The sequence below is a fragment of the Trichomycterus rosablanca genome, chromosome 1 (genome assembly GCF_030014385.1).
Source record: "Trichomycterus rosablanca isolate fTriRos1 chromosome 1, fTriRos1.hap1, whole genome shotgun sequence".
NCBI classification, from domain to species: Eukaryota; Metazoa; Chordata; class Actinopteri; order Siluriformes; family Trichomycteridae; genus Trichomycterus; species Trichomycterus rosablanca.
Window position 1 is genome coordinate 56,185,641 of NC_085988.1, and position 27,070 is coordinate 56,212,710.

At 38.7% G+C, this 27,070-nt stretch overlaps 1 protein-coding gene across 1 annotated transcript in view; it reads left to right on the top strand.

Annotated features, from left to right (window-relative positions):
- ptprb (protein tyrosine phosphatase receptor type b) overlaps positions 1-27,070 on the top strand; it is a 63,888-nt gene that overhangs the window by 28,981 nt on the left and 7,837 nt on the right. The window contains exons 12-29 of the mRNA XM_062994664.1: positions 468-737; positions 1,498-1,761; positions 2,430-2,687; positions 5,182-5,457; positions 6,270-6,548; positions 11,134-11,283; positions 14,074-14,335; positions 15,984-16,090; positions 16,179-16,284; positions 16,584-16,664; positions 20,598-20,679; positions 20,849-20,939; positions 22,207-22,283; positions 23,921-24,055; positions 24,175-24,297; positions 24,888-25,051; positions 26,198-26,333; positions 26,472-26,592. Coding sequence (XP_062850734.1) covers positions 468-737; positions 1,498-1,761; positions 2,430-2,687; positions 5,182-5,457; positions 6,270-6,548; positions 11,134-11,283; positions 14,074-14,335; positions 15,984-16,090; positions 16,179-16,284; positions 16,584-16,664; positions 20,598-20,679; positions 20,849-20,939; positions 22,207-22,283; positions 23,921-24,055; positions 24,175-24,297; positions 24,888-25,051; positions 26,198-26,333; positions 26,472-26,592 — 2,982 coding nt within the window. The remainder of the gene's footprint in view (positions 1-467; positions 738-1,497; positions 1,762-2,429; positions 2,688-5,181; positions 5,458-6,269; positions 6,549-11,133; positions 11,284-14,073; positions 14,336-15,983; positions 16,091-16,178; positions 16,285-16,583; positions 16,665-20,597; positions 20,680-20,848; positions 20,940-22,206; positions 22,284-23,920; positions 24,056-24,174; positions 24,298-24,887; positions 25,052-26,197; positions 26,334-26,471; positions 26,593-27,070) is intronic.

Genomic DNA, 27,070 nt, shown 5'->3' on the forward strand with positions numbered 1-27,070 from the left:
CCAGTCCAGCCAAATTAGTTTTGAGTAGAATCAACTTTGTAGTTGACTACATTTTTATGTCTTGAATAGGACATAATCGAATCTCTGTTCTATTTGCTTACCCATTTAAAACAAACCACTATTAAATACACTATTTATGATAGAAACTGTCTTTATTAAAAAGGAAAGTATCTTATTTAAATAAACTAAAAATGTTCCATTTGTGTTCCAAATTGTCATTACGTTTGAAAAAATGCACATTTATATTACTAGGGGAATCATTTGGTAGTTCTTTTTTGTGGGCAGTTTTTGTACGTCTGTGAGGATGACTTTTGTTCTACTTATACATTATACACTGTATATTCTAAATATGCATATGAACTGCTGTCTTTAAACCCAGAGTTTCTTTTATGTAGTAGTCCTTATATTGTTATTGTTGTAATAAAAATATTGATAATTTGTATTGACTATGTCTGTTTGTTCTCTAGTTCCTTCACCAGTCAAAAGTCTTCAGGTAGACAGTGAGCATACCACAGACAGCCTTACAGTCAGCTGGGAGGCAGCAGTTGGTGTGTATGATGGCTACAGTGTGCAGCTGTTGGATGAGGATGAAGCCACAGTAGCCAATGCCACAGTGCCTGCAGAGACCAAATTTTACCTGTTTGAGGGTTTGATCCCAGGAAAAGAATACACTGTCTATCTCAAAACTCTCAGCAACTCTACACACAGCAAGGAGGTCACAGCAAAAGGACAGACACGTAATATACTCAAAATTTCTAAACATTATTTTTAAAACACCTAATGTTATGTTTATGTAAAAACATGTTTAAGAAAATGAAATGGAGATGAATTTGTTAATTCCGCACATTGTCTGTGTGCATCTATAAATATTCCCACAATGCATCCACATGCTGCTAGATTAAGCAAATTATAAATGTATTCAATTGTTTTGCAACTCAGAGTCCTTGAAGACATGCAAAAAGGATTAGCTACTGTCATTACTGAGTAAGAATCTGATGCTCTGCAACTGACCAATGCCAAGTCCAGGGTGTACAACTGCCTTGTGCCAAGTGTTTTGCTCTGGACTAATAGGTCATTGATATTTCTTTTAAAGTTTTTTACCATGTTATCTAAATTAACTTTTTAAAGTATATTATGTCTAAAAGGGAATCAAAAAAGTGATGTAGGTGCAATGTTTTTCTCCAAAAATGGTGTATTGACTGCTCTAAATTGGTTCTAGGTGGGAGTCAGTGGGTAAGAGTGTGATGCCCTGGGAGGGACTGTTACACATTCCTGCTTTATTCCATATTTTATTAAGCTAAAGCAAATAATACGCAAGTAGCATGCCTTACTGCTTTAAGAACCTGTATGTTTTATTTATCCCATCCATTTACATGTATGACATAGGATATATTTGTATGCAAGATAAAATACAAGAGTTTTAGTAAACACAGGTCCATTGCATTAGCTGTACAGTTAATGTATACATGCTTACGGGGAATTCATTGTTTTGTGCAGGTCCAGATGCTGTGCAAGACCTTCATTTGCTTTCCAACAAAACAGGTGAGCTTGCTTTTGGCTGGAACGCATCTAAAGGCTGGGTGGATTACTATAACCTTCATCTATACAGTGAGGATAACACTCTTCAGGATCACAGAAGGGTGGGGGCAGGAGAACAACGCTGCACTTTCCCTCACCTGCTACCAGGAACACGTTATAAGCTGGTGGTGATTAGCAAGAGCAGAGGAATGAGCAGCGACACCTTTTTGTGGGCACATACAGGTGAGACACCTTTTTCTTATGGGCACCAGAAGGTTTTGTCAAACCTGATTGCATATACAGTGCTCTGAAAAAAGTAATTGTCACCTTTCTGACTGCGTCTTAATCATGCTTCTTAAATATGCATGGTGTCTGCTTTAAATCAGCTCTGCAGGGAACTATGGGCTATATTTTATCCACAGCAATATGAAGGACTATGCTCAATGCTTTAACATTCTTCCTAAATTTACTACCAATATTTTTTATTATTATTAAAAGTTACATAATCAGCATAAGTTTTAGAAATTCTTAGAATATTTCACAATGTTTCTTATTGTTTTCGAAGATCCTTGTAGCCATTAGGCTGTGCAATGCCATCTTCCAATCTCATGATCATTACTTAGAGCTAAACTTCTTTGTTTATTGTACAGTTTCGTACAGTTTATTTTACATTGCCCAACTGTCACTATGCTACATTTATCCATCACCCATCATCATTTAGTTTAGTTTATTCTTTTTTTAACTATGTATTTTTGTTGTTTTGCATTGTACTGTATTGTTATGTATGCTGGCTGCAGAACACTATATTTTCAACTATTATAAATATGGAGAGACCAAATACAAAGAAATTCTAAATTACTTACATTATGGGAGAAATACATTTTACTGTGTATTTTTCTTATTTCTCTTAGTTCCTGCTCCAGTCAGGGACTTGCAGGTTAACCATGAAGGACATATGGACAGTCTCCTGTTGAGCTGGAGGCGTGCTCCTGGTGGTCTAAGTGGATACGTCATCTTTCTGGGAGGCTCCGGGCAGCCAGAGCAGAGACTAGGTCCTGATGAAACTCAAGCAATCTTTCATAATCTACAGCCAGGTCGATTATATACTGCTAAGGTGCTCAGCTGGAGTGAAGATCTTACGAACATTGCCACAAAAGTAGGACGCACAGGTCAGTATAACCTAACATTTTTTTCCCCAATATATTTTCACAATTTTATATTTCAAACTGACAAAATTTATTAAAAGTATAAACTGTTTATTGAAATATGTCATGTGATTTAACTAAATAAATTAGAAATAGATCAGATTAGATTCAACTTTATCGGCATTACACACGTACAAGGCAACGAAATGCAGTTTAGCATCTAACCAGAAGTGCAATAAGCAGCAAGTGCAGGATGTACAGTATCTACGATATACATTATTTTCGCCTCACAGCAAGAAGGTCCTGTTTCAATCCCCTGGTGGGCGGTCCGGGTCCTTTCTGTGTGGAGTTTGCATGTTCTCCCCGTGTCTGCGTGGGTTTCCTCCGGGTGCTCCGGTTTCCTCCCACAGTCCAAAGACATGCAAGTGAGGTGAACTGGAAATATAAAATTGTCCATGACTGTGTTCGATATAACCTTGTGTAAACTGATGAACCTTGTGTAAAACGCCTGCTTAGTGCAGCGGTGAACGCGACCGGCTTGTACCCAGACGACCTGGGTTCGTGTCCCGTCTTTCTCTGACAGTGATGCAAGTAGACGCCCCCCTCGTGTCCTGGATTGTTGACTACCTAACTGGCAGACCACAGTATGTACGCCTGCAGCACTGTGTGTCGGATAGAGTGATCAGCAACACTGGAGCTCCACAGGGAACGGTACTCTCTCCCTTCCTCTTTACCCTCTACACCACGGACTTCAGCTACTGCACAGAGAACTGTCATCTACAGAAGTTTTCTGATGACTCTGCAATAGTTGGATGTATCAGAAGGGGTGATGAGGATGAGTACAGGGCAAAGGTGAAGGACTTTGTCACATGGTGCGAGCTGAACCACCTGCAGCTCAATGTGACAAAGACAAAGGAACTGGTGGTGGACCTGAGGAGGGACAAGGCACCGGTGACCCCTGTGTCCATCAGGGGGGTCAGTGTGGACATTGTGGAGGACTACAAATACTTGGGAGTGCACATTGACAATAAACTGGACTGGGCTAAGAACACTGATGCCCTCTACACGAAGGGCCAAAGTCGGCTCTATTTTTTGAGGTGCCTGAGGTCCTTCAACATCTGCCGGACTATGCTCAAGATCTTCTATGAGTCTGTGGTAGCGAGTGCTATCCTCTATGCTGTTGCATGCTGGGGAAGCAGGCTGAGGGTGGCAGATGCCAACAGACTCAACAAATTGATCCGCAAGGCCGGTGATGTTGTTGGTGTGGAGCTGGACTCTCTGACAGCAGTATCGGAGAGGAGGACGCTGTCTAAGCTGCAGGCTATTATGAACAATGGCTCCCACCCACTTTATGACACGGTGATGAGACAAAGGAGCACATTCAGTGCAAGACTCATCATACCAAAATGCACCACAGAGCGCCACAGGAAGTCTTTTCTACCTGTGGCCATCAAGCTCTATAATTCCTCCCTTAATGTGTGACACTATGGTTTATCTGTGCAATATTCAGTATTAATATGTGCAATATTCAGTTTTCATATGTACAATATTCAGTTTTTCATATGTGCAACATTCAGTTTTCATATGTACAATATTCAGTTTTTCATATGTGCAACATTCAGTTTTCATATGTACAATATTCAGTTTTTCATATGTGCAACATTCAGTTTTCATATGTACAATATTCAGTTTTTCATATGTACAATATTCAGTTTTCACATCTGCAATAATAATAACGTAAGCATTTTAATTATTTAATTGTGTGTATATAACTTTTTAACTTTAACTTTAATTTTTTCTTCTTTTTTCTTTGTTTCAAGCTAGTTGAGTGTTTATTATTTTTACATAATTGGGTGCTACTGTAAAAACTGCAATTTCCCTCTGGGATTAATAAAGTATTCTGATAATGAGTAACTACCGTTCCTGTTATGAATGTTACCAAAGTGTAAAACATGATGTTAAAATCCTAATAAACAAACAAACAAACATTATTTACAGGATACAGGCAGTGGTATAAACAAGTACTATAAATATGATATATAGATGGGAGTGCTATAGACATAATATACAGATTAAGGTGCCATGAACCTACAGATTAAGGTGCTATGAACATAATAGACGAATGTATACAGTATAGGCTATAATCATAATAGACAGATATAGAATAAATAGAATAGAATACATATAAATAGAATATATGTTTTAACAGCTTTAAGATGACAATTTTACCAAAACTAACCATAAAAAATCTTTATTGACAAAAGTAGCAGAATTATCTGTGATTTTTCAAAAAGTTACTTTTATTTTAGTAATATGTAACTGTCAAATAAAAAAATACTTTTAATAATACATTTAAAAATGTAAATTGTAATAAAATATGTGAGTAAAGAAATAAACATTTGATTCTTTTGCATTTCTGAACCATTACTGTACACAGGTATTGACTACCCCAGAGACAGGTAAAATTTAATTTCACTTACTTTGGACTACCCAGTAACTTTTCTCTGTCTCTCTTTAGTTCCCGAACCACCATTGTCTCTGTCCCTTAAAGACGTCGGCCCCCTTGGCACAGTGGAGGTGATCTGGCACACTCCAGCCAAAGGAGATTATGATGACTTTGAAGTTAAGTGGCTGCCAAGAGATGCACTGCTTGTGTCCAAACCAAATCCGACAAGACGAATCTTGACTGGACTTTACCCAGGCAGAGCATACAACATCAGCCTGGTCAGTGTGAGTGGAGGAGCACCAGGGCCTGTGACCCACAGCTCACCTGTCTACCACACCATCAGGATAGGTAAGCCTGCATTCAACTACAAGTTCAGTTGTTCACCAAATATGTAAGATAATCCTAAGTTAGTTCCTAATTACTGTAAGATGCCTGATCATGTAGATCAGCGGTCCCCAACCTTTTTATCACCATGGACCGGTTTCATATAAGATATAATTTCATGGACCGGCAGGGGAAGGAGGATTTAAAATAGAATAACTATGGAATGGAAAGTCAGTGTGAATTCTAAGCTGTTTTTGCTGCAATGAGACGCTACTCCCACCTAGTGGTGATAGGAGACAGTAACACCCGAAGAGTTTCAGAAATGTAAGTGCTTTTGTAGCTATCGCTAATTATTTATTCTTTCTGCGCAGCCAGGCAATAAATGACCCACTGACCGGTACCGGTCCACGACCCGGTGGTTGATGTAGATCCACTGATGTAGATCCACTGATGTAGATCCACTGATGTAGATCCACAATGCGGACAACAGAGGATAACTAGTTCATAAATCCACTTCATATGTATATATATATATATACGTATATATATACAGTGTATATATATAAACCACAGTATTGTTCACAGTATTGTTCTACCTTGGTTAGGTATCCTGCAATTGAGTTTGTTTGTACATTAAGATCTGGCAGGTGTGGGGCTTTTGGTTTTAGACTTAGACTTCCGATGAAAGACAAAATAAAGTTTGTCTCAATATGTGGAACTTTTACAAAATTTACTATCCATAAATTCATACTGAATTAAATATTTTGACAGTTCTGCACATCTGTAGTAACCTTACCAGACCTTTAACAAATAAAACACACTTTTTCCCCCCTCAGCTCCAGCAGAGGTTCAAAGCATCCACTGTCATCCTCTTAGCCCCACTTCTCTCTCCTGCTCCTGGAAGCCACCAGCATCGGATTACAATGCTTATTTGCTAGAATGCAGAAAGCAAGGAGTTAAAGATCCTGTGTACAAATACACACTGAGTGCAGATGCCCTGTTTCAACACTTCGACAAGCTGGAGCCTTTCAGGAACTACACAGTCTCTGTCACAGTGATCTCTGGAGATAAGAAAGGCACAGCTGTCCAGGATAGTGTAGTCACCATGATCGACCGTAAGTTGAACCTTGCATGTTAGAAGTTAACAAACAAAAAAGTTGCAGTCACACACAAATACATATTAATTGGGGATAAAGATCAATTTGTATTATTATTAAAACACCAAAGACTAAAAATGTTATGGTAAAAAGATAAGGTCCAAAACACAGGAAGGAGTCAGTATAAAAAGAGCAGTATAAACCAAACAAACCATGAAACAAAAAAAAAGAACAAGAAAAAGTCCAAGTCATACTAAAAAAATATTCTTCTACAGCATACAAGAGAATATACAATACCAAGTCTCCGACCCTTACACAAGTTGGCTATTTATTATTTATTTATTTATCTGTGTAGCGCTGTTTATAATGGACATTGTTTCAAAGCAACTTTGCAGGGCAAGTTACAAGGGCAAGGGCACAATTGGCAAGATAAAACTCCCTAATATTACAAGGATAAAACCTTAAAAACCAGATTCAAAAATACAAACAAATCAGAAGTTAAAATTTGATATAAACAAAACCATTATTAACTGTAAGTCAATTGTGGAAAGTATAGTATAGGACTCTGGCATCTTAAATTATTACAGCATAAAAATGGGAGAACCAGAACATACCACAGCCATGAGGGCTCACTTGGGACATCAGTGCCCACCTCTGCCACCATCGACAAACCTGAGTGATTGTATGTGATAGGCAGAACAACAACCTCCACGAATATGTATGATCACGAAACCCCAGGCTCTGCATCTTATCTAGGGAAGGGATAAACAGTTCTAGTCCTACAGGGTCCTAGTGGAACCAAGCACAGTCGGAAAGCATGGGTGGAAAAGGGTATATATATATATATATATATATATATATATATATATATATATATATATATATATATATATATATATATATACAGTATATATACAGTGTATCACAAAAGTGAGTACACCCCTCACATTTCTGCAGATATTTAAGTATATCTTTTCATGGGACAACACTGACAAAATGACACTTTGACACAATGAAAAGTAGTCTGTGTGCAGCTTATATAACAGTGTAAATTTATTCTTCCCTCAAAATAACTCAATATACAGCCATTAATGTCTAAACCACCGGCAACAAAAGTGAGTACACCCCTTAGTGAAAGTTCCTGAAGTGTCAATATTTTGTGTGGCCACCATTATTTCCCAGAACTGCCTTAACTCTCCTGGGCATGGAGTTTACCAGAGCTTCACAGGTTGCCACTGGAATGCTTTTCCACTCCTCCATGACGACATCACGGAGCTGGCGGATATTCGAGACTTTGCGCTCCTCCACCTTTCGCTTGAGGATGCCCCAAAGATGTTCTATTGGGTTTAGGTCTGGAGACATGCTTGGCCAGTCCATCACCTTTACCCTCAGCCTCTTCAATAAAGCAGTGGTCGTCTTAGAGGTGTGTTTGGGGTCATTATCATGCTGGAACACTGCCCTGCGACCCAGTTTCCGGAGGGAGGGGATCATGCTCTGCTTCAGTATTTCACAGTACATATTGGAGTTCATGTGTCCCTCAATGAAATGTAACTCCCCAACACCTGCTGCACTCATGCAGCCCCAGACCATGGCATTCCCACCACCATGCTTGACTGTAGGCATAACACACTTATCTTTGTACTCCTCACCTGATTGCCACCACACATGCTTGAGACCATCTGAACCAAACTAATTAATCTTGGTCTCATCAGACCATAGGACATGGTTCCAGTAATCCATGTCCTTTGTTGACATGTCTTCAGCAAACTGTTTGCGGGCTTTCTTGTGTAGAGACTTCAGAAGAGGCTTCCTTCTGGGGTGACAGCCATGCAGACCAATTTGATGTAGTGTGCGGCGTATGGTCTGAGCACTGACAGGCTGACCCCCCACCTTTTCAATCTCTGCAGCAATGCTGACAGCACTCCTGCGCCTATCTTTCAAAGACAGCAGTTGGATGTGACGCTGAGCACGTGCACTCAGCTTCTTTGGACGACCAACGCGAGGTCTGTTCTGAGTGGACCCTGCTCTTTTAAAATGCTGGATGATCTTGGCCACTGTGCTGCAGCTCAGTTTCAGGGTGTTGGCAATCTTCTTGTAGCCTTGGCCATCTTCATGTAGCGCAACAATTCGTCTTTTAAGATCCTCAGAGAGTTCTTTGCCATGAGGTGCCATGTTGGAACTTTCAGTGACCAGTATGAGAGAGTGTGAGAGCTGTACTACTAAATTGAACACACCTGCTCCCTATGCACACCTGAGACCTAGTAACACTAACAAATCACATGACAAGGGAAAATGACAAGCAGTGCTCAATTTGGACATTTAGGGGTGTAGTCTCTTAGGGGTGTACTCACTTTTGTTGCCGGTGGTTTAGACATTAATGGCTGTATATTGAGTTATTTTGAGGGAAGAATAAATTTACACTGTTATATAAGCTGCACACAGACTACTTTTCATTGTGTCAAAGTGTCATTTTGTCAGTGTTGTCCCATGAAAAGATATACTTAAATATCTGCAGAAATGTGAGGGGTGTACTCACTTTTGTGATACACTGTATATATATACAGTGTATCACAAAAGTGAGTACACCCCTCACATTTCTGCCAATATTTTATTATATCTTTTCATGGGACAACACTATAGAAATAAAACTTGGATCTAACTTAGAGTAGTCAGTGTACAGCTTGTATAGCAGTGTAGATTTACTGTCTTCTGAAAATAACTCAACACACAGCCATTAATGTCTAAATGGCTGGCAACATAAGTGAGTACACCCCACAGTGAACATGTCCAAACTGTGCCCAAAGTGTCAATATTTTGTGTGACCACCATTATTATCCAGCACTGCCTTAACCCTCCTGGGCATGGAATTCACCAGAGCTGCACAGGTTGCTACTGGAATCCTCTTCCACTCCTCCATGATGACATCACGGAGCTGGTGGATGTTAGACACCTTGAACTCCTCCACCTTCCACTTGAGGATGCGCCACAGGTGCTCAATTGGGTTTAGTCCATCACCTTTACCTTCAGCTTCCTCAGCAAGGCAGTTGTCATCTTAGAGGTTGTGTTTGGGGTCGTTATCCTGTTGGAAAACTGCCATGAGGCCCAGTTTTCGAAGGGAGGGGATCATGATCTGTTTCAGAATGTCACAGTACATGTTGGAATTCATGTTTCCCTCAATGAACTGCAGCTCCAGTGCCAGCAACACTCATGCAGCCCAAGACCATGATGCTACCACCACCATGCTTGACTGTAGGCAAGATACAGTTGTCTTGGTACTTCTCACCAGGGCGCCGCCACACATGCTGGACACCATCTGAGCCAAACAAGTTTATCTTGGTCTCGTCAGACCACAGGGCATTCCAGTAATCCATGTTCTTGGACTGCTTGTTTTCAGCAAACTGTTTGCTGGCTTTCTTGTGCGTCAGCTTCCTTCTGGGATGACGACCATGCAGACTGAGTTGATGCAGTGTGCGGTGTATGGTCTGAGCACTGACAGGCTGACCTCCCACGTCTTCAACCTCTGCAGCAATGCTGGCAGCACTCATGTGTCTATTTTTTAAAGCCAACCTCTGGATATGACGCCGAACACGTAGACTCAACTTCTTTGGTCGACCCTGGCGAAGCCTGTTCCGAGTGGAACCTGTCCTGGAAAACTGCTGTATGACCTTGGCCACCATGCTGTAGCTCAGTTTCAGGGTGTTAGCAATCTTCTTATAGTCTAGGCCATCTTTGTGGAGAGCAACAATTCTATTTCTCACATCCTCAGAGAGTTCTTTGCCATGAGGTGCCATGTTGAATATCCAGTGGCCAGTATGAGAGAATTGTACCCAAAACACCAAATTTAACAGCCCTGCTCCCCATTTACACCTGGGACCTTGCCACATGACACCAGGCAGGGACAACGACACATTTGGGCACAATTTGGACATGTTCACTGTGGGGTGTACTCACTTATGTTGCCAGCTATTTAGACATTAATGGCTGTGTGTTGAGTTATTTTCAGAAGACAGTAAATCTACACTGCTATACAAGCTGTACACTGACTACTCTAAGTTATATCCAAGTTTCATGTCTATAGTGTTGTCCCATGAAAAGATATAATGAAATATTTGCAGAAATGTGAGGGGTGTACTCACTTTTGTGATACACTGTATATATATATATATATATATATATATATATATATATATATATATATATATATATATATACAGTATATATATATATATATATATATATATGTATATATACTGTATATATACTGTATATATACTTTTATACTATATATATATACTGTATATACTTTTATATATATAGGGGATTCCCAGCAGCAGAAGACAAATTTAATACGCTAAATTGGGAGAAAGAACACATAAAATATAAATTTTAAAAAACTATATAAACTATATTCATTAAAACAATAATAATAGTACAATAATCTAATAGCTCATGTATCACTATAGTAACTCAAGGTGATCATTTAACCATTAAAGATATTACAACCTAAAACAAGGTCTTTCTGACCTTAGTGGTATATTTACTTTAAGTATGCTTAACAACTGTAATGTGGTACAGTCTTTATATTAGTTCATCATGTTTGCAGACCCGCCAGTCCCGCCCCCCATGGTGCGTGTTAATGAGAAGGTTTCCCACATCACCCAGTCCACCATTTTCTTCAAGTTTAACTGCAGCTGGTTCAGCGACACCAATGGGGCTGTTCGATTCTTTGCCATTATTGTTGCAGAGTCTGATGGTACGTTTGCATCTGAAAGGCCTAATGAACTACAGCTTTACTTCTTATGCATGCCTTTAATGTATTTAAAAATACATCAATGTTTGTCGATATTTTTAAGGTTGTGATAAATTCATCACTTATTTTCAATAAGGCATGTGTATACAGTTGCAGTCAGAATTATTCACCCTGCAAATTAAGTTTATTAGCAAAGTTTACAAACTTTTCACTGTTAAACCAATAAAACAAGAACAATTTAAACATCTCAACAAAACTAATATAGCAAATGGTTTCTTCAAATTCAACACAAAATGCCATTTATAATGAGTACAGCTGTACAATAATAGAATAATTCAACCCCCTAGATAGAATTCCCAATAAGAGCACATATTTGCACATCAGGTGTTGTCTTAAGCACTCTTGATGCAACTAATCAAGGGCTTCATTGGTTTCATCGGGTGCATTACCAGAAATTTGAGAGTCATGAGAGTTATCCAAATACACTGCTCAAAAAAAGGAACACTTAAATCATCTCAGTACCTAACAGCCAGTGATGGCATAGTTACCTTGAAAAAGTAATCTGATTACTGATTACTGATTACTCCTTTAAAAAGTAACTTAGTTACTTTATGGATTACTTGATTTTAAAAGTAACTAAGTTAGATTACAAGTTACTTTATTAGTTATATAATGCGGAATATTTCAAAGATATTCCTTTGCAATACTTTATCATTTGGCTGCCAACTTGTGTGTACTGATGAGACTCAATTGAATCCCAGAACATGCTAGTGTGAATGCATGGAAAACAAATTTTAATTTTCTTTCAAGAATATGATACAGACTGACCAACACTATTACGCTAAATCAGCATTGAAAATTGACTTTACTTTTAATAGCCTTCTACAATGCTGGAGCTTCTTAAAACGGAAGATTTTCTTTTAAATAGAAGTGTTATTTACCTGCTATTAAATTGTTTTCCAACAAAATTACTTTATGGTGGCCATGGCAACCACTGGCCACCCCCTGGCTCCACCCCTGCCAAGAAGAAAGCAAAAATATCTTTTCACTAAGGAAAATGACAAAAATAGTAACGCACAGTAACTTGGATAAGTAACTTTAATCTGATTACTGGATTGGAAATAGTTAGATTACTCGTTACTGAAAAATTTGGTCAGATTAGAGTAACGCGTTACTAAGTAACGCGTTACAGACCATCAGTGCTAACAGCATTCAGGGTATCATTGGCTATCACGTGAAGATTTGTTCGACCCTCCAAGGATATGCCTCCCCAGACCATCACTGACCCACCACCAAACCGGTCATGCTGGATGATGCTGCTGGGTTGATGTCCTTCTATGGCTCTGTCCTGCTCTCCTCGTGTAACGGCCTGTGTCCTGGTATCTCCTCCATGCTCTTGAGACTGTGCTGGGAGACACAGAAAACCTTCTTGCAACAGCACATATGGATGTGCCATCCTGGAGGAGCTGGACTACCTGTGCAACCTAAAAAAGCTGCAGGTACCACCTCATGCTACCAGTAGTGACAAGGACACTAGCAAAATGCAAAACTAGAGAAGAATCAGTTGTCTAAGTAATTGTCTGTGGCCACCACATGCAAAACCGTTCACTTTTTTGGGGTTGTCTTGCTGTTGCCTCTCCAGTGCACCTGTTGTCACTTTCATTTGCACCAAAGCAGGTGAACTTGATTCACAATCGCTTATGCTTCCTAACTGGGCAGATTGATATCCTTGAAGTTTAAATGACTTTGAGTTATACTGTGATGATTAGGTGTTCCCTTAATTTTTTTGAGCAGTGTAGTTAAAGAGATAATTGTCTTGCATGAAAAAGAAAAGGGATATAAAAAGATAGCAAAGGCACTAAATGTTCCTAGAGATACAGTTGGAAGTTCAAAGTTATTTGAACAATGGCTATATCGCCTGTATGTGGCAAAGGAAGGTATCACTGGCTACCACCAGATTCATGTGGAGATATGTGGTCAAAAACCCACAAGTGACTGAAAGAGACCTGCAGCAACATTTGGTGGCAGCAGGCACTGAAGTTTCACAGTAGGACACATTCCATGCCCTGGTGACCCAGAAATCAGCTCCAATACTATATAAATAAGCCAGTGAAGTGTTGGGATTTTGTTCTTTGGTGAGATGAAACAAAACTGGAACAATGGATCAGCGGTATGTCTGAAGGGAAAAGAATGAAGAACATGGTTATGCTTTGGAAGCTGCTTTACTTTCTCTGCCACTGGAGTGTATAAAGACCAAATTGATTCAATCAAGTATCAGGAAATTCTAGGAGAAAACATCATGCCTTTTGTGAGAAAACTGAAGCTTGAGTGTCATTGGACCTTCTAAGTCCATCAAGGCTTGGTTTCACCCAAGAATATTAGTGAACTGGAGGCCGTTGCCTATGAGGCATGGGCTAAGATTCTTCAGGAACACTGCCAGAAGCAGGTATCTGGCCATGTATCACAGCAAAATGGTGCTCTACTAAGTCCTACTAAGATGCTTGTCATTAAAGGGCTGATTAGTGCTGACACTGCAGAAGTAAATAAAGGTGGCATTTTGTGTTGAATTTGGAGAAACCGCTTGTTATAAGTTGTGTTGAGTTATTTAAATTGTTCTTGTTTAATTGGTTTATTGCAAACAGTTGACATGCCATTATAAGCATTCTCAAGCATTATTTGATTATGATTTTTGTTTTGACCTGTTATTAGGAAGGACACCCTGTTGGTCCTCCTAGAATTTTAGTAGGATTTGACTACTGCTCACATTTGAAACTTTAATATGACAATTTGCAGGTGTGGAACCTGTGCTGCCAGAACACAGACATCCTTTACCCTCCTACCTAGAATACAGGCACAACAGCTCTGTGTTAGCCTATCAGACCAACTACTTCCAAAGCCTCTGCGGAGATGACACCGATTCAATAAATCAGTTGTTTGAGATCAACCTCGGGGCTGGAATGGATCGTCTCGGCGGAACGTGTGAACGAGATATGGAGTTCAGACAGAATGGAATCTATTACTGTGATGGTCCTTTAAAATCCGGAACGGCCTACAGGTAGTACTGATAAAACTGAATGTTAAAAGTGCATTATACAGGATTACTGAGGTTTACTTTTACTTACTAGGTCATTACTGTGTGTAGTGTAATGCTTGAAATGTGGTGCTTTAATTATTAATGTATGTATAGTACCCTCCACAATTATTGGTACCCCTAAAAAACTAAGAAAATAGGCTGTAAAACATTCTTTATTGCTTATCCTTTTAATCTTTTATTTAACATTTAAACAAAAGTTATTTAAAAAGCAGTGATTGGGAAAAATCACAATCATTGGCATCCCTTCACCACTTCATTGTGAAGCCTCTCTTTGAAAAACTAACAGCTTAGAATCTTTTCCCATAATGCTAAAGGAGACAGCATGGAAAGAGATCTGAGACTGGGATAATTTAACCAGTATGTTCTGTTTGGGATCCCTGAGACCCCAGAGCCTCTTTAACATCTCACAAAATGTCATTATTATTTTTAATCAGCTTGATACTCACTCACTTTCTTAACCGCTTATCCAATTAGGGTTGGGGGCACACAGTAACACCCTGGACGGGGCCATCGCAGGGCAGACACACACACACACACATTCACCTATAGGGCAATTCATTGTCTCCAGTTAACCTGACTGCATGTTTTTGGACTGTGGGAGGAAACTGGAGCTTCCAGAGGAAACCCACGCAGACACTGGGACAACATGCAAACTCCACCCCGCCTGGGAATCGAACCCAGGACCTTCTTGCTGTGAGGCGACAGTGATACCCACCGAGCCACCGTCAGCTTGATACTTCATTTTCTAATTTTATGTAAACTGCAAATTAACTGTGTTTTTATATTGATATTGTGTTCCAAACACCCCCTATTTTATAATTTAACCCACCTAGAATACGTAATTAAATGCAATATATTTTCTCTCTCTCTCTCTTTGGTTAATTTTATTTTACCCATAAATAAAAAAACAGGATTTTATTTTGTAAGTATGAACAAATGTAAACATTATGCCTGCAACACACTCAAAAAGTTAAGACAGGAGCAAATTAAAATAAAAAAGGTTATACGTAGAATATTTGGGTTACACCATCTTGAAACATTCCAGTTATATGCAGGTGAATTGGTAACAGGTTAATGGGTATTGATTGGGTATGATAGAAGGATACACAAAGGGCTCAGTCTTTGCAAGCAATGATGGGCCATGGCTCATCACTTAGATTTAATGTTAGGCCTTATTCTGCACACACTACAACAGTGTGGCTTCATAGACACAAAGTGCGTGTGCCTGACTGGCCTGCCTGCAGTCCAGATTTGTCTATTATTAAAAATGCATGAAGAGGAGAATTAGAAAATGGTGATCGTGGACTATTGAGCAACTGAGGTCTTGTATGTAGCAAAGAGGCAATAGTATCCTCAGTTCTCAAACAATTAAACAATGAACAGGAAGGGTGAGTGGTAAACATGGCACAGTACCAACCTTGTTTGAGTGTGTTACATGCATCAAGAGATACATTTGTTTAAAATACAATTAAGTTGGCCAGTAAAACAATCTTTGTATTTTTGTCATTTAAATAAAGAGAATTTATAAATCACATATTCTTGTTTTTATTGCATTTTACATATACATGTAAAAGCTTACCATCAATAATGATAGCTTTATCTGTTACAGACTAAGTGTTCGAGCCTTTACTCAACTCTATGATGATGAGAGTAAAGAGTTGTCTAATCCTTTGTTCAGTGACACCTACCTTTCACTTCCACTCCGAACACCAGCAGGTAAAGCAGGAGAAACACACTCCACCCCTCTACTTGCTTATCTCAGTGCTCCAGCACCAAAAACTAATGTGTTTATTTTTTCAATCAGAGCCTTTGGGAGGCATTGTTGAGGGCATTAGCAGTGGCTTGTTTCTCATTGGAATGATGATTGCTGTAACTGCCTTGCTGATCTACAGACAGAGAGTCCGCAAAGTGTGAGTTTATATACATACACTCATTTCCTTTAGCAAGCCATTACCAGCAAGCTATTAGCTGTGACATTGGTAAATGGGAACAGGAAAGCTGTGGATCTGGAATTCATAGATAATAAAATTATGGAATTAAACAACAAACAAATCTCCTGTTCAGTAATTAAATCTGTCCAATAGCTTACGTTAAACCAAGATTGATTATTTTAGATTTATAAAGTAAAATAGAATTAGTTTGGAAGCTGTTTTGACTTGTGGTGTGTGTGTGTGTGTGTGTGTGTGTGTGTGTGTGTGTTCCAATCCAGAGCTATGCAGGAAAGCCCTCTAGTGAGGATGAGTATGTGGAAGGACATGCCCACCTCTGGAATGTACTTGGGAGTCAGGAGGTATGATAAGTTTGTTTTACAGATCTAATAAGCTAACACAATGGTTTCTGATTTACCAGCAACAAATTCAAGTGCTGCCTGCACTCTTAGGTGGGTTGCGAGCCGAAAAAAATGGGTTGCAGAGAAAAAAAATAATTAAATAAGCTTGTACACAAAGGCCCCCTTGTGGATGCTTTATGTTACATCTTGTATAGACAGAGTAAGATGCATTGTGTTGCCTGGGTCAAATGTATGTTTCCCACTTGTAAATCAGACTTTGTTGATTGTATTTCTTAATCTAAATTAATATTACATGAGAAAAAGCATTTTAAAATTTACAGTGCATCCGGAAAGTATTCACAGCGCTTCACTTATTCCTCATTTTGTTATGTTACAGCCTTATTCCAAAATGGATTCAATTCACTTTCTCCCTCAAATTTCTACACACACAATACCCCAAGATGACAAAGTGAAAAAAGTTTGTTTAAAATTTTTGCACATTTATTAAAAATAAAACACAAAAATATAACATATACATAAGTATTCACAGACTTTGCCATAACACTCATAACTGAGCTCAGGTGCATCCTTTGTCCACTGATCATCCTTTAGATGTTTGTACAACTTGATTGGAGTCCACCTGTGGTAAATTCAGTTGATTGGACATGATTTGGAAAGGCACACACCTGTTTATATAAGGTCCCATAGTAGACAGTGCATGTCAGAGCACAAACCAAGCCATGTAGTACAAGGAATTGTCTGTAGACCTCAGAGACAGGATTGTATCGATGCACAGATCTGGTGAAGGGTACAGAAACATTTCTGCAGCATTGAAGGTCCCAATGAGCACAGTGGCCTCCATCATCCATAAATGGAAGAAGTTTGGAACCACCAGGACTCCTAGAGCTGGCCGCCCAGCCAACCTGAGCAATCAGGTTAGAAGGGCTATAGTCAGGGAGGTGAAAAAAGACTTGAGGCTGTAATTGCTGCCAAAGGTGCTTCAACAAAGTATTGAGCAAAGGCTGTGAATACTTATGTACAGTGGGGGAAATAAGTATTTGATCCCCTGCTGATTTTGTAAGTTTACCCCCTTACAAAGACTTGAACAGTCTATAATTTTTATGGAAGGTTTATTTTAACAGAAAGAGACAGAATATCAACAAAAGATCCAGAAAAAAAAACATTAAATAAAAGTTATAAATTAATTTGTATTTAATTAAGGGAAATAAGAATTTGATCCCCTACCAACCAGCAAGAATTCTGACCCCCACAGACCGGTTATGTGCCCATGAGGCACACAAATTAGTCCTGTTCCTGTATAAAAGACTCCTGTCACAGAATCAGTTTCTTCCGTTCAAATCTCTCGACCACCATGGGCAAGACCAAAGAGCTATCAAAGGACGTCAGGGACAAGATTGTAGACCTGCACAATGCTGGAATGGGCTACAAGACCATCAGCAAGAAGCTTGGTGAGAAAGAGACCACTGTTGGTGCGATAATTCGAAAATGGAAGAAATACAAGATCACAGTCAATCGCCCTCACTCTGGAGCTCCATGCAAGATCTCACCTGGTGGGGTAAGAATGATTCTGAGAAAGGTGAGGTCAGTCCAGAATTACACGGGAGGAGCTTGTCAATGATCTCAAGGGAGCTGGGAGCACAGTCACCAAGAAAACCATTAGTAACACACTTCGCCGTAATGGATTGAGATCCTGCAGTGCCCGCAAAGTCCCTTTGCTCAAGAAGGCTCATGTACAGGCCCGTCTGAAGTTTGCCAATGAACACCTGAATGATTCAGAGAAAGCTTGGGAGAATGTGATATGGTCAGATGAGACAAAAATTGAGCTCTTTGGCATCAACTCCACTTGCCGTGTTTGGAGGCAAAGAAATGCCCGGTGGGGATGGTGTTCTTGGGGTCATATCCAGCATTTCTCTGCTCCCAGCTCCCTTGAGATCATTGACAAGCTCCTCCCGTGTAATTCTGGACTGACCTCACCTTTCTCAGAATCATTCTTACCCCACGAGGTGAGATCTTGCATGGAGCTCCAGAGTGAGTGTGATTGACTGTGATCTTGTATTTCTTCCATTTTCGAATTATCGCACCAACAGTGGTCTCTTTCTCACCAAGCTTCTTGCTGATGGTCTTGTAGCCCATTCCAGCCTTGTGCAGGTCTACAATCTTGTCCCTGACGTCCTTTGATAGCTCTTTGGTCTTGCCCATGGTGGTCGAGAGATTTGAACGGAAGAAACTGATTCTGTGACAGGAGTCTTTTATACAGGGACAGGACTAATTTGTGTGCCTCATGTGCACATAACCGGTCTGTGGGGGTCAGAATTCTTGCTGGTTGGTAGGGGATCAAATACTTATTTCCCTTAATTAAATACAAATTAATTTATAACTTTTATTTAATGTCTTTTTTCTGGATTTTTTGTTGATATTCTGTCTCTCTCTGTTAAAATAAACCTTCCATAAAAATTATAGACTGTTCAAGTCTTTGTAAGGGGGTAAACTTACAAAATCAGCAGGGGATCAAATACTTATTTCCCCCACTGTATATGTTATATTTTTGTGTTTTATTTTTAATAAATTTGTAAAATTTTCAAACTCACTTTGTCATCATGGGGTATTGTGTGTGTAAAATTTTGAGGGAAAAAATACATTTGATCCCTTTTGGAATAACAAAATGTGGAAAAAGGGGCGCTTGGGTGGCGCAGTGGGTTATTCCGCTTGCACACCAGCACCGAGTTTCTGAACTCCTCGGTTCAAAACTCGGTGTTGCCTCCGGTCGGCTGGGCACCATCTAGCAGGCATAATTAATTGGCAGTTCATGCAGGATATACTAATTGGCCACTGTATCTGCAGGGTGGGGGCCGGACTATGTGTGGGTGGGCGGGTCTTCATACGCTGTGCAAGGACCCTGATTGGCGGAAGAGACGCCTGTGCAGAAAGCAGGGGCAAGAATAGGAGGGCTGTACACGTGTTGGAAGAGGCGTGTACAGCAACGTGCTCTCCTCGGATGCAATCTGGTATCTCTGGTAACAGCGGAAGACAAACTGGAGTGCACTAAATCAGAAGGAAAATGGGGAGAAAACGCATTAAATTCCATAAAATGTGGAAAAAGTGAAGTGCTGTGAATACTTTCCAGATGCACTGTAGCATATTAATGCAGCTGCACTGTGTAGATCCCTAAACTGATCTGGATTCATCTGCTCAATTAACTAAAATCTCGAAACAGAATTTACAGTGTAGAACAGTGGTCCCATAACTTTTTTGCACCATGGACCGGTTTCATATAAGATATAATTACACGGACTGGCAAGGGCAGGAAGATTTAAAATAAAATTATAGGACTAGCATAATAAAAAAAAACATGCATAAAGAGTGCATAACAACACTACTAACCAATGATGGTAAATCAGTGGGAACCCTGAGCTTTATTTTGCTGGAACGAGACACTCCCACCTAGGGGTAATAGGAGACAATACCACACAAAGTGTATTCCTTATGTCCAGTCTACTCCATAACTTTGTTTTCACTGCAGAAAATCCCATTTAACAAAATAGGATGTTGGAAATGGAAGCAGTGTTTTTATTACTTTTGTAGCAATCTGTATTTATTCTTTCTATGTGGCCCGGTGATAAATGACCGACAGACCGGTACTGATGGTTGGGGTGTAAAATAATAATTTTGTGCTGGACCTGAACATCAACTTTTGAATGTGCTTTCTTTGGATTATGAGTGAATGTCTGATCTGCTTGTGTGGTTAATTCTGTGCTCTTAAATATGCTGCAAAGATAAATATAATTTAATTATATATTACAATTCTTTTTTGCAGCAATAAGCGCATATCAAGGTAAACATTTTTTTTCTAAAAATTAAATACCATCTTTAATGCTTAATGTAACCACTTGATGAAGATTTAAAAAAGACTGCTTGTTGGTGTTTTTTAATCAGCCCCATCAAAGCAATCCACTTTGAAGGCCATCTTGCTAAACTTCAGGCAGACTCCAATTACTTTTTCTCAGAAGAGTTTGAGGTAGGAGACACTTCATATTAAATTTTAGTGCATTTACAGGCCTATTTTAAAGTCCTATTAAATCTGCAGTACTGGTATTAACCATGCATCACTCCTTTGAATTGTTTAGGTAAATGAACGTGATAAGTTATTAAAAACTAAAAATTATGAACTATCTTTAATGTAACAGGACCTAAAGGATGTGGGGCGTAACCAAACTCTGGATGCAGCACGTTTACCCGAGAACCGCTGCAAGAATCGATACAACAATATACTGCCATGTAAGTAAAGGGAATGGCCTAAAGCAAAAATCTACACAGTTACAGCTACAATACTTATACAGTGATACCTTGAATTTCAAGTCAGTTGGTTCGGGAGTGGCGTCGAGTTTCAAGGTATTTTTCCATAAGGATGTATGGGAAACCTGTTAATGTGTTCCATGGTCCTGTGGAATTGCATATATTTTAGGCTAATGTAAAATAATGAGGTTGTTTTTGACACTTATACACTAAAAATACCACAAATATAATATAAAAAACTGAAATACAATTCAAAACAACTAAAAATCGAGTTGTGTTAGTGTGATTTTGAGTTTAGACGGTACTTCTGTATTACATTTATAGTATCAATCACAGTGAATTGAATTCACCTGACTAGGCAAGTAAAAATCAGTCAAGTGTTCAGCATGCATTATATTGTCAAAAGAATGTAAACACTTCTTCTAATTTGGTTTTCAGATTCTTCAGCCACACCCATTGCTAACATTTTATAAAATACACTATAAACTTCTTTTTAGCAAAGACCCTTTTTCCAGTTCCAGTATGACTGTGCTTCTGTGCCCAAAGCGATGTCCTTTGACAAGTTTGGTGCAGAGGAACTCCAGTAGCCTGTACATCTACTGAGCCCTGACATCTACTGTACTTCATTAAACATCTTTTGGATAAACTGAAACATCAGTCGCAAGCAGGAATTCTTATCCAAAACCTGATGTGCCTGATCTCAAAAAGGCTTTGATTAAATATGCACAAAATTCACCCTAACACACTATGGTTTTAAAATAGGCATGTCCAACAAGCTCATGGTCAGGTGTCCACATACATTTGGCCATATAATGTATGCAAAAATTCTTTATAAATGCATAGAGTTTACAATGCACAATTCCATATTATTTCAAACATTTTTAGAAACACCTGTACAGCAGTGCAGTACAAAGTAGGGTTTAGCTTAGTCAGTACCTAGATGGGAGACCACCTAAGAATACACAGTGCTGTATTTTTGGGACAGTGGGTAGCCCTTGAGCAAGGGCTTGATACAATGGCTGACTTAGTGCTCTATTTTATAAAGTTGAAAAACTAAATTTTGTATAACTGAATATAATTAAGCAAACTGCATGGCTGAAACACCTACACTCAATAAAAAGGAGGGATGTCTACATACTGTTATGGCATTTAAATCTTTTTTTTCTAGTTCATCCTACGATTTGAAAGTCATTTTATAAAAATATGACAATAAATCATATTGTCAAACTTTTTTCCCTTTTTTTTGTAGATGACTCAACCCGGGTGAAACTTTCATGCTTAGAAGATGACCCCTGTTCAGACTTTATCAACGCCAGCTTTCTTCCAGTAAGTTAGCAAATGATTTATAGTAATAGAACACCACCACTGGACCACCAATATGAACAAGTTTAAAAACGATGTATTTATCCCCTCCACAGATTCCATGCCAAAAAACTAGCTGTAGCAAGTTGTTTAGGATATCTATATTGTACATGACACAAGCAATTTTACCAACAAATGTTTACAAACAGATCGTTTCACCTATATTGTCCTCTGGTCTAATGAAACGAAAATAAAACTGACCATTGTTATGTATGGGAAAAAAAGGTGGAGGCTTGCAAGCCATCCCAACTGTGAAGCATTGGCATGATGGCATGATGCTGTGAGGGTGCTTTGCTGAGGTAGGGACTGGTGCACTTCACAAAATAGATGGCATTATGGGAAAGAAAAACAATGTATAGGTGTTGAAGTACCATCTTAAGATATCAGCCAGGCAGTTATAGCTTGGGTGCAAGTGGGTCCTCCAAATGGACAGAGACACCAGTCATGACTCCAAAGCTGTATAGCTGAAACACCTGAACTCAATAATAAGGAGGAATTACTTTTTTACAGGGCCAGTTGGTGTTGCAGTTGGTGTTTCCATAAATAAATAAAGCAGTTATTTAAACAAATTATATGTGTTTACCCAGGTGGGACTTTAGTAGTTTTTCGAAGACAATGAGAGACTCAGCTGTTTAAACAGACATGGGAAGTTCATTCCACACCTATGTGCTAGTACGGAAATGAACGTTGATACCTGTCTTCCTCGAGTTCTGACAAATCTTGTGGCTTGAAGTGTATGTGGTACTGAACAGGGTCTGATAAGGTAAAATTCTACAGTAGGTTGGGGCTTATCTATTGTTGTCTGTGTAAGCAAGCATCATTGATTTAAATTGAATGCAGACAGCAATAGGAAGCAAATAAGAGAGCACAGCAGTGGGGTGATGTGGCAGCTTTTGGGTTAATTAGTTGCATTTTGAGTCGCAGGTGTCTAATAGTAAACATGGGAAGACCTGCCAGGAGGGAATTGTTGTAGTCCAGCCCTGAATTGACAAGGGACTGGACAAAAACCTGAGTGGCTTCTTTAGAAAGTAATGGTTGAATCTCTGATGTGAGAAAGAAACGGCATGAACCTTCAGGTTAGTAACATAAGCAAAATGAACGCAACATAAACAAAAACTTTCATCATTCATCCAAGTGACTTCTCCCACTTTAGACATAATGGTAGCTAGAGAAAAAGATTGATTTTGTCAGTAGTTTCCTGTAGTTGTGTATGTGTTTGGTGTCCAGTGTGAGGATCAATAGAAGTAATGGTAGCTGGAGAAGAAGTCACCTGGACAAGTGACGGAACCTACCGTATCTCCACACTAAACTTTGTGTCCAGATGAACTGATTCAACTTTGTAGATATGTTGTCCCTCAATGCTGTGATTTTTTTGTGTCAAAAAATGTAACATTTAAGAGACCTCATCATTCTCTAATTATCTGAATATTGAAATTCACATCTGACACACAATACAGACAAGAACAATATATATATATAACAAACTGTCTGGCTAAAAAACAACAAGGCATTTTACATTCACTAATCATAGCTGATTTACATGTCTGGATAAGTAACAGTAATAATATGACATCCCTTCTCTCCCCGGATTTGTTTTGCAGGGAAATAATTTCAGGCGGGAGTACATAGCCACACAGGGACCACTTCCTAACACCAAGGATGATTTCTGGCGTATGGTTTGGGAGCAAAATGTGCACAACATAGTCATGGTGACGCAGTGTGTTGAAAAGGGCAGGGTGAGTACTTATGAGGGGCATCACAGCTGTCATGGGAACACATCACCCAAAAAAAGAAAGTAAAAACAGTCATTTTAAAAGCTGAAGTCATTTATTCGCTTCTGTGTGTGTGTGCGCAGGTAAAGTGTGATCAGTACTGGCCTATGGACAGGGAGCCAATGTACTATGGTGATCTTATGGTCCACATGCTATCTGAGTCTGTCCTGCCAGAGTGGACAATCCGTGAGATCAAGATATGCTGTGTGAGTTAAGGAATAAAATACTATATTTATTATTAACATTAATCCAGTTGCAAAAAACATTTGTTATTCATAAAATGTGGTCTAATCTACACTCAATGAGAACTTCTTAGGTATGCCTATTTAATACATACATTAGTTGATTATTTTATAAGCTACATCTGTCATACAGATGAACTTTGTGGGTATACAAGTATTTACTGTATAACAACTATTATCTGTTGCTCTGTACACTTTGAAAGCATTGCAAGCATTATTATGGCCTGAAATTGGCTGTTTAATCAAGAAAATACTAATAAATTGACAGTTTTTTTATTAAAATAATAACTGCAAATGTTAAATTAAAATGTGATTGCAGATTATTAATAATAACATTAATAATCATAATAATAATAAGTGATCTGAATAAAAAAATATGTGATTTAAAACAATAAATCAAGTCTCCATATGGCAATCAGCCATTTTTTTCCCAGCATTATTACAAAATCAGATTTAAAGCCATTTTTACAGATAATGCTACTGAGCGTAAATGTATAGACATGATGTTAGGATATTTATTCTATAATATCCTTTTTTATTATTATTATTTTTAGGAAGGTCAATTGAGTTTTCCAAGAATAGTCCGTCACTTCCATTACACAGTGTGGCCAGATCATGGTGTGCCTGAGTCAACACAGTCACTAGTTCAGTTTGTGAGAACTGTAAGAGACTACATCGACAGGGCACCAGGTTTGGGCCCTACAGTGGTCCACTGTAGGTAAGTGTAAATTAAGTTTTTTTCTTCTTTTTTATTGTTATGTTAAAGATGCATTTAAGTTATGTTAAATGCATCTTTTGCTATGAAATGGTCAGCTGTCTATGTTTGCTTGTGCTGTCAAAAGCAATAGTGAGCCAATAAAATTCAGAGGTTGTAGCAACCTCTTCAATAACGCTAAAGCTTTCTGCTTCTAATGCATTATTTGCTTTAGTTTCACACTGTATTCATAAATTACATCCCTAGAGTTTTAGCACACTGTTATGGATTCGATTTTAAATGGATATAATTACCATTTTACCCATCAATCTACACATCCATAAGGACAATGTGAAATTAAAACATAGAATCTCTTATTTATTAAACTCAGACCCTTTGCTGTGGCACTTCAGATTTTGGTACATCCTATTTACTTTAATTATCTTTAAGATTTGTCTAGAACTTAATTGGGTACACCTGTTCCAATCTAAACTGAATGGACATAGTTTGGAAAGGTACACACCTGGGTCTATAAAGGTCTGATCTCTGTGATCATCCTGTGTCAAGGAATAGATCAGGGAAATCAATGCATATGGCTGTGTTTTCTGAAGAAGTGCCATGCTGAAAGACTTAAAAGATTCTTATGCCATGGGTTAAAAAGGTTGAACAGATTACGAAATATCTGGACTTGAACTCAAAGTGGTATGTTTAAAGAATATCAAACAGCACAGCACTGAAAATACACCATACCTACCACAAATCACGGAGGTGGCAACTTTATGTTATGGGGATGTTTCTCTTTAGCAGGAACTGGGCAATTGGTTAGGATTGCAGGAAAAATGGATGCTGCAAAATAAATCCAAATTCTTAAAAAAAAAAAAAACATGCAGCCCTCTGCTAGACAACTGGAAGTGTGCAGGAGGTTCATCTTTTAGCACGACAATGGCCCTAAACACACCACAAAAAAAACAAAACTTTGGCTTAAAGATAGAGTAGTGAATGTTCTTCAGTGGCCAAATCAGGAGCCGGGACCTAAAAGAGAGCAGTTCATAGCCAGTCATTATGAAATATGACTAAACTCAAACAATTACATACAGTATAAGGTTCATTTATTAAATATTGATGATAGTGTGTCATTATATTAAATTATATTTACATGTTTTCCCTCAGTGCTGGAGTTGGTCGTACAGGAACCTTCATTGTGCTGGACCGTGCTCTGCAGCAGCTGGATAATCGCGGCACTATCGATATTTATGGATGTGTGTTTGATATACGACTGCAACGCTCTCACATGGTCCAAACTGAGGTCAGCATTTTTAAAGATTTCTGTTATTAGCTGTCATTGTTATTAATGTCTGTAATATGTGTTTAGCACATCAGTGTTGCAATTGTGGTGAAGAATAAATAAATGACAAACACGTAAATTTCTCTTGTGGTTTCCCAGGGTCAATATGTGTACATACATCAGTGTGTGCGTGATGTTCTAAGAGCCAGAAAACTTCGATGTGAACAGGAGAATCTGCTTTATCCCATTTATGAGAACTTTAACCCTGAGTACTTCAGAGGTAAATGGATTACACAATTTACACACAATACCTAGTATGATTTCAAATGTTAAAAATGGCTTTGGTTTCTTTGATTCTTAGTATCTTACTTGTGTCTTTAAGTTCAGAGAAAAAAATAGGATAGTGTTTCTTATGTTTACTTTGACTTTTATTGCAGACAGTATGAACCCACAATATTTCAGGTTTTATCTTGTCAAATTTATTTAGAATTTGTTCATATACCTCCATTCCGCCATTTCAGGCCTGCAACACATTCCAAAAGAAGTTGGGACTGGGGCAATTTAGGGCTAGTAATTAGGTATTTTAGTGTGTAAAGGGCAAGCCGAACACCTGTGATCTCTGATACTTCAAACGGCAATGCATCAAAAACCGTAATTCATCAGTAGCGGATATAACCACACAGGCACATTCAAAAATACCACTTAAAACTTTAGGCGTCCCTTTACCAAAATAAACTTACATGAACTAAAATAATTTT